Source organism: Teleopsis dalmanni, chromosome 2 (genome assembly GCF_002237135.1).
Source record: "Teleopsis dalmanni isolate 2A chromosome 2, ASM223713v2, whole genome shotgun sequence".
Taxonomy (NCBI): Eukaryota; Metazoa; Arthropoda; class Insecta; order Diptera; family Diopsidae; genus Teleopsis; species Teleopsis dalmanni.
The window spans coordinates 129,287,064-129,296,221 of record NC_051847.1 but is presented as its reverse complement, the minus strand read 5'-3'; the positions used below and the strand labels follow the sequence as shown (position 1 = coordinate 129,296,221).

Below are 9,158 nucleotides of genomic sequence, written 5' to 3'. Positions count from 1 at the left end.
AATTTTTTTTCGGCTTTAGAGAACTAGCAGAGCATACTAACAACATCTATGAAAAAGTGGAAAACTTAAACTTAGTTTAATACAATTATCTTTACGTCCTAATATATAGAACAATGTTCTATCTTTCGTGGGATTATAACGATTTTATCCATTATGTGTTACTACCTAATAGCAACATAATTAATTTCAATTTTATTACACAAAGAACATAGCCGGAACTGATGTACAAGAAAGATTTAAGATTATGGCAGAACAAGGTGATGACAAGCTACTGGAGAACTGATTATTCATTTTTATGGAAAACATTATAGTTGTGGTATCCCGACCATAAGCAACCTATGCCTATGCCTATAAGAAAAGTGCTAATATCAGGATATCTAAAATCGCATGTATATGTCTGATATGAAATAACATTTCGCAAGTCTTCGATTCTTTTATTTTCAAAAGTTAAAAGCATCATGGTGTATCACGAATGACAGACTACATTGGAACTTAAAAATTAACACTATATACATGAAATTCACAAGGCACTTAAACTGCTTCCACATAAATCCCAAAGAATAATAAGGTCTTAGAAATACAGAAACAACAAAACACTTTAGATCTGATTGTATAGACAAGTGCGCACTGATTTTTTTCTCTCTAAATCTGAATCTCTCTAATACTCTGATCAATTAATTGCACATTTATACTATGTATATAGTACTATGTATATGTATATGTATATAGTATATAATATATAGTATTAGTATATAGTATATAGTATATAGTATATAGTATATAGTATATAGTATATAGTATATAGTATATAGTATATAGTATATAGTATAACAGGCACAAGTTCTAAGCTTGGCACTTGCAGTTCAAACAAAATTATAAACGGACTATAAACTAATTAAATAAAATTCGATTATTTCCTAACACCACTGATGAAAAGTACTTGGCAATACTCGAAACAGCGTTGTATAGTCAGCCAAATTTCAATAAAATTAATTAAATTTGCTATTCGAAAACCCTCTAAATTTTAAATATAGCTTCTTTGTCACTATAAAGAAAGCATAGCTTTATCAGAAACACTAATACATACTATAAATATTTCAGTTTATGATAGTTTACTAAAATAATTAAGTCTGACATTGAAAATGCTTTCATTACAAAGTAAACATAGTCACACACAACTCTTAAAATACAATTACATTTTCTCCCTATGTAATCACATTATTTCTAATTAAAATGATTTCGAAAAAATAACACAAAACATTTTTACCTATTAGAAATATATTTTAATAAATATATATATGATCGTTTATATGAAAAAATTTGTATGGCATAATTGCAAACACCTTTACTGAACAGAACAAAATAGTGGGGTTGAAAATTTGTAAAAAATAAATAAGGCTTAAATAGCAACGGCAGATGCAGACAAATATGTATAATATATATATAATGTTTCTCATGAAATAAAATTGTAAAATTGTCCTTACAAGGTACGTAATTATACTTTTTTTCCGGAGAGCGCCATCTCTAATTTGTTAGAAATATCGTCATACTGACAGCTTCCACAACAGAATTTTATAAGAAGTAACTGCTGCTAACAATGACATCTATATGTCAATATAAGCACAAATTAAAGTTCACACCGAAAACAAGAATTTTTGTTATCTTATCGACTGCAGCGACATTTTTCTAACACCGTTAAGAAACCAATAGAGGTTTCATTCATTACCTATGTTAAGAACCCTATATTTATACTGACAGCCTTAAGTTAACAGTATTTTCTTCAATTGCGAGCAAAGTGGTAAATTGTTCGTTAGATGACGCTGCAAGAAATAGGTGTAGATGCTTGGTTGCAAAGTAGGAAAGGTTGTGTGCAGGGGATAGAGGTGAACTAAACCAATTGAATGAAATTATTAAAAAAGTACTAAAAAACGTAGTGCGTCAAAAATTTTTGTTTTAAAAGTGATCTCTGCATTGCCAGGAGAAATCGTAACACTTGTCATTTGAAAAATTAAAAACGAATAATAATATTTATTCGCAATTTAAAATAAAACTCCAAAAATAATAATTAAATTTGCTTTATATTATGTTTTTCAAATAAATTATTATTATGTGCCTTTTACTTTCACAAAATATAAAACTCTTTCTATTTATTTATAAATAACTCTCTTTTTTGAAAACAAAATAAAACTAACACGTCGAACATTTTATACTTATAAACAGAAAATAAAGTTGGTGAGTTGCAATTGTAATTTCATACAAAATGTTTTAAAAGGAGACGTAGGTATTTGTATATTTTGGTCGTGTGCGAGTTAGGCTAAGTTGCGTTCTAAGGTCGTGTGCGAGTTAGGCTAAGTTGCGTTCTAAATGAGGGAAATTCTAAGTTGTGTCGATAATGTATTGATGTGTCGATACGTGTTGATAAATGGCATAAATGTGGTGTCGCAGTGCAAAAAATCCCAAAAAATCTCCCATTTGGTTTAGCATCAACTTAGCCTAACTCGCACACGACCTAAATAAGGGAAATTCTAAGTTGTGCCGATAATATAGTTATGTGTCGATGCGTGTTGATAAATGGCTAAATGTGTGCAGTGCAAAAAATCCCAAAAAATCTCCCATTCGGTTTAGCATCAACTTAGCCTAACTCGCACACGTCCTTTGTGTACAATTGAGGAAGCAGAAATTTTAATCCGTCATTAATTCTTCTTGTAGTGATGTCACGAACCATACATGCATTATGATTTCAAATATGTGAATACGGAATATATACCTGCTTTATCGACAATATTTGTAAATTTTTGCGCCATCTCACGGACAAATCACTACATTTGAAATATATGAACTGCTTTCTCTACTGTCGGAGCAAGTTCAGTCCAACTCTTTAACTTGACTTTTGCGCCATCTATAAGTCACATACATATTGAAATACTTATTTTGTTTAAGACCGTATTGTCGTAATAACACGGTCTTTGCCTATTGTTCGTAGATGGTAATTTTTCTGCCATCTATATGCCAAAATTACACACACTCCACTATTTTATCGACAATTACCGGCAATTACTAATTTATAATATAAGAAATAAGTACCGAGCAAAGCAGTAAGTTTTAATGACTAGGGACGTGTGCGAGTTAGGCTAAGTTGATGCTAAACCAAATGGCAGATTTTTTAGGATTTTTTGCACTGCACACATTTAGCCGTTTATCAACACGTATCGACACATCACTATATTATCGGCACAACTTAGAATTTCCCTCATTTAGAACGCAACTTAGCCTAACTCGCACACGACCTAGGATTTCTTCTCTGGGAGAAGTAGATTCACCGATGATTTTAAAAAAAAAATTGCCATGTTGTGCAATGTTTTTCCCTTATGCTGAATGTCGATAACATCGTTCTGATCGAGAAATCAAGATTAAACGTTTGCTTTGTTGTAGACTTTTTACCTTAACAGTAAAAAGGAAATTACATACGCCATCTTACATCCACGAGCACATGTAGCTTTACATTGATTGCACAAACGATGAGTAAGAAGCAGACGTGTACTTGTGTTGAAAGTTTTCATGAAAAATTTTCAAACTACTAACTAACTACCACATATCGAAAATTAAGCTATATTGCCAAAAATCCTTTGTGAACTGTGGGGGTAAACTGAAATACAAACAGAAAAAAGAAAAAAGCAAAAAGACGTATTCAAAATTGGGAACAATTGGGGCGAAATTCAATTTTGAAATTGAGAGAATTCGATGACACTGATGAGAAAAACAAAAGAATATATATTTTTTCTTTATTTAAGGATCAGCAACAATACAATGATATGATACAAACAGAGTCAATGAAACACCATAACAGCTCAGTGCGCATATGTATCCAAGACCTATCCAGATTTCGCACTAAGTTATGTTGTGATAAATATAGATCATTTACATGGGAATACATTGATTTAATAATTCTCTTGTAATTCAATTTTGTCAGTATTTATTTGCGATAATGTTAAATAGCATTTATATTTAATATGAATTTTTAATAGATATTTATTTCAATCGGATAGTTATACAATACTGAATTTATTTGAGGCTTTAGGTGGCAGCCACATATGCTTTTACAATAGTACTAAGATCTAACTGTTATTTTTCAGAAAGGTTAAATGCAAAATATTTAAAACAAAATTTTTTTTTTTGGGTGTAGCGGATCGCATAGGGCAATGAGAGTTTTAAATAAAATGCATTTACTTGAAAAAAAAGCTATAATACACATATAGCATATGTATATAATACAGTTTACGTTCAGAATTTCAGAATATATATCGCAATATATGTTTTGTAAATACATTTAGTAACTTTATTTTATTATTATTTTTTTTTTGTTTTAGTCACAGTATATAAAATATAAACCTTTTCATATTTGATTTTGAAATGTATATATTAGCATCAAAAAAATCACGAGAAATAGAAATATTTCGTTTTATACGAAAGTAAAGACTTACTTGGCAACTCGGTCTATGTATGCGGCCCAAAGTCGATCTCGATACAATGCAGCAGCGGTTTCAATACATTTCGCTTGTAAAATGCCCCTTCCTACAACACCAATATCACCGCCCTTATCTTTTATTACATGCTCGGGTGTGTTGTATTGTTGCCCTAATTTATCACTTGTTTCATCAATTTTAACTCCTGGTGTTAACTGTATTAAGCCAGGAAACGAAAAACATTCTTTTGACTGGCAAACAACTCCAGCCACGAAGTCAACAAAACTGCCTTCCGTTGCAATTTTGCTTGTTGTTTCCTTATATTTGTCATCAATCAAGTTTCCTGGTGCAGACATTTCTCCCAAAAGAAAAACACCACGATTTTTACTATCCGCCGTAGTGACACCAGCTTTAAGTCCAACTAATATGCTTCTACCAGACAAAGAATGCGCTGTTACTAAATCAGCCCATTCAGAGATTCTATATATACCATCTCTGTATTGATGTGACACTGTATTGGCTATATCAGCAAACTTACGATCTTCCATTATTAAGAAATTGTGTTTCTTTGCCAAATTTTGAAGTTGCCTTATCAAATCCTGACTAAAATCTTCTACTATATCTATATGTGTTTTAAGCACACATATATATGGCCCACATTTCTCGGCAACATCCAAAATTTCCTCACATTTTGTTAAATCGGCTGCCAAGCATAAATTCGTCTTCTTGGTGGACATCAAAAGGAAGAGTTGCTTTGCTAGTTCACACTTAGCCAAGTTGGCACGACTTTCGTAAGGCATTCTTGTGCGAACAAAATCATTAACTGCAATTAAATTTATTTATTTGTTAAATATATATACATACATTTTATTGTGATTTTATTTAAAAAACAAATAATAAAATATGCCATATCTAACGAGAATGTGAATCATGTTCATATCTAACCAAACATATTTAGTCAGATAAATCTATTTTTCATGAAAAATATAATTTTTATCAGATGCAATAACCGTTTAAATTACTTCAGATATGTTTTGCAAAAAATTAGAAAACAACAAAAATAAAAAACTAATTCAGTGAGATAAAAATAAAATTAATTTAATTTAAATAACTGCATTCTATAATGTAGTGTAATGATAAGCCACTTAATTAATTTACCTGTACATATTAAATAAATACGGGTGCCTGGGATATCATAAAATGATAAACGTCGCATATCTACTTCAAATATTAGGCAATAATACCTACATAGCTCCGTTTCAAGCGCAATAAAATAATAAAATTCTATTAAGTTTATTAACTCATTGTGACTGGCCTCTTAAATATCGAGGAAGATACAATGATAGAGATAACATAATTACAAAAACAGTCATCATTATTTGGTAAAATTAAAAGACAACCTATATATATATATTTAATTATATTTTTTTATATTGTGCTAAGTTAACAGTAAAAGTTCATTAATTATATATAATTATCAAGTCGGTTTTTCACTCATTTTTGTCTTCAAGACAAACGAAAAGAATAACTTTAATCATTTTGTTATTAATGCAAGATAAATAAATATAACCAAAATTATTAAATGGAAAAGATTACCAAAATGCAAATTACGTTCTTCTTTTCGTCTTTTATAACATTATCAATATTTATACTCGTTTGGAAGCATTTCTCTGAAATTCTTAAACATAACGTTCAGTTCCTTGGTTGAGTCACAATTTTTGAGGATATTAGTTCAACACTTTAACACTTATGGTGCTGTTAACCGTTACTTTTTTTTCACCAATGGTGGCTAATGTGTTCTTTTCAATATATTTGGCACAATATTCTATAGCAGCTGTACACGTTTCGAATTGTTGTACGAAACTTTCCTTGTGTTCGTCTTTGATAATTGTTTTAACCGTTTTTAGTGGTATTACTTAGCACTTCTAATATTTATTGTTGCAATTTATCCCGATTTTGAAACTTCTACATAGAGCTTTTGACATTTTCTGATTTTATTATAGTCAATAATATATATATGCACATGAGCAAATTTGAACATTAAATGCTTGCATGGATGAAGTGAGGGCCCTTTGCTGGAAACCTTATATCATGGGGATGAGTGTTCTAACTGCCCATCTGTTTTTATATTCTAATGTACGCACTAATTTGGGTCCAATTGATTTTTGGTTTCGTCCCACTAAAGTTAAAACGGAGTAGGTCTCTCTCGTTTTAACCCTTGTTAGCTTTAATTCAAATCCCACGCATCCTTAATTCAACTTTGTTCCCAAACAATTTCCTACTCTTTTACACTTTACCATATCTTTACCATACCATATAATTCGTATTTGTAATTTAGTCATTTAAATATAGTCATTTAAAGTGTAATCTAACCTTTTCTGTGTTCAAAAACTTTATATTCTTCTTTTTCCCCTACCGTCACTCACACTTATCTCAACCCTTTTAGTTCTAGTCATGTTTCCTGTTCTATACTTTTCCACAAACTACTATAACAATAACGACTAGCATTTCAAACTATATTGAATTAATAACAATATTGATAAACTATAATTAAAAGATCACATTTTTTCTTACCAACTTGTGGCTTGTCGTTTGCAAAAGTTCCATCGCTATTGATCTGACATGCCGCTATATATTTTGCTACCGCATCCACGGTGTCTCGTTCAATTTTTCCAGCTTCAAGCAAAGTGTTCAGTAAAAACGATAACGTGAATAGTGAGTGCATACGCACAGAATGTTTAGCAATGTTAGCAGCTCCGCCTTGTTCCCGATCAACAACAACTACAGCGTCTGTTACGACAATGCCCTCACGTGTAAGATCGTTAACAGTATCTAGAATACTTGAGCCAGATGTAACCACATCTTCAACAATTAGGCACGTATCTCCAGCATTAAAAATTCCTTCAATTATTTTTTTTGTACCATAGTTTTTGGCTTCTTTGCGCCTCACAAGCATTGGCGTATTCTGTTGAACAGAGACAAGTGTTGCCAAAGGCAGCGCTGTGTACGGCACACCGCACACATGCTTCGCTGTCAGCTGTTGCTCTTTGATATATGATACCAACAAATCCGAGACTGTTTGCTAAGCTCAACAAAATTTTTATTTTCTTTGTTCAGAATTAAAGATCGCATTTTTCAACTCACCATTACTTCTGGAAAACTAACGATGACCCGTAAATCAAAATAAACTGGCGAATTTATACCGACTTTCATTTTAAAATCGCCAAATTTGAATGCATTTATCTCAAATAGTTTTATCGCCAGTGATTTCATTTGTGCCATATCTTTTGCAATCATGATTGTCTCCTTTCACTTCTAATTAAAAATATCCAATTTAGAATCTCATTTACAGCACAATTTACCACGCGTTTTTCAAATCAACACCGCGAAAACAGGTCCACTTTGCTTTGAAATTCCAACGCAAATGACATTCGTGTTAAAATTTATTTAGTACTCATCAAACAGAGTAAACAGTGATGCCATTTTTCTAAAATTGAATAATTTAATATTTTCATTTTCTTTTCAAACACTGAACGTACACATTGAAATAGCAATAATAGGAATTGTTCCCATTAGTACTTATAGGGAAATTCAAGTAAAAGTTACTATTCTCCTACTAAAAATCTATCTTATAAGACAAATTTTATCAAATTTATTTAAAAAACAGCTGATTAGTGTTATAAATATGAACAGAACAATAAATAAATAACGTTTTTTACTGTCAGTGTGCGAAAATTATATACTGAAGCAATTTCTAAATAAATTGTCTCGGATAGTGAGATTATTTGGATTGAGCTAATGAAGTAGCAAATATAATAAATGAAATGTTAATTTCTCTATGTGATATAGTCTACCAAAAAACAATAATTTGTGCAAACAATGACTGCGAACAATAGTATATGTATATATACTACGACAATCTTAGCCACCATAAATTTACTTTGTCAAATAAAAGTTTATAAAAGCCTTGAACCAAATCTCTGTCTATCCAAGTTATGCTTTTATCTACCACATCAGTACAAGCTTTATTTGTCATAATTAAAATTAAAATTAATAAAAAATACATATTAAAGTTAAGTAAGTTGATTTTCCAAAAGAGGAACATTTGGCTTTTACTTCAAAAGTATGTGAACAGACAAAGAGTTTTATACAATATTTGTAAATATTAAATTTATTACACAGATACCGATTTTTATAATACTAATATATTTTTTTTACGTATATTTAACAAAATATTATATGTGCTGTGATGCAAGTGTATTAATTACATTTTGATCTCAACAGAACGATACTTCAGTACGATACAGAACACGTTCCTTTTTGGGTTTGTAATGCCAAAAATTTTCCAGTCGTGTAATTTCACGTTTTAGCGATGTAAGTTAGGTATTGGAGTAATCACCACTGGATTTTTTTCCGTAGGACTACGCTAAAGAACGTTTCTATGCAGATGATCCTCAAATTGTCGTCGTTTTGAAAACAAACATACATAAAGTTAGGTCCAACTGTTGCTGTTGTTTTTTTTTTTTTCTTTAATAAGATACACTACCATAAGATGTTTCGTAGAGGACGTTAACGTCCAAACGTCCGAACAACATATTAAAGTTAATATTTTACTGGAATTTCAATTACAAATGTGAGTTATTTCTGTGATCCATGAAGGGATATATAAGTCTATATATAAATGAAAGCAATTAC

General features: G+C 30.7%; 1 protein-coding gene across 1 annotated transcript; it reads right to left on the bottom strand.

Annotated features, from left to right (window-relative positions):
- Positions 1-4,388: 4,388 nt before the first annotated feature.
- LOC119681115 (uridine 5'-monophosphate synthase-like) lies at positions 4,389-7,950 on the bottom strand. Its single transcript, XM_038094203.1, has 3 exons — positions 7,608-7,950; positions 7,038-7,545; positions 4,389-5,286 (listed from the first exon to the last, which is right to left on the bottom strand). Exons 1-3 carry the CDS (start codon positions 7,758-7,760, stop codon positions 4,478-4,480), a joined length of 1,470 nt encoding a protein of 489 aa, XP_037950131.1. The 5' UTR covers positions 7,761-7,950; the 3' UTR covers positions 4,389-4,477.
- Positions 7,951-9,158: the final 1,208 nt, after the last annotated feature.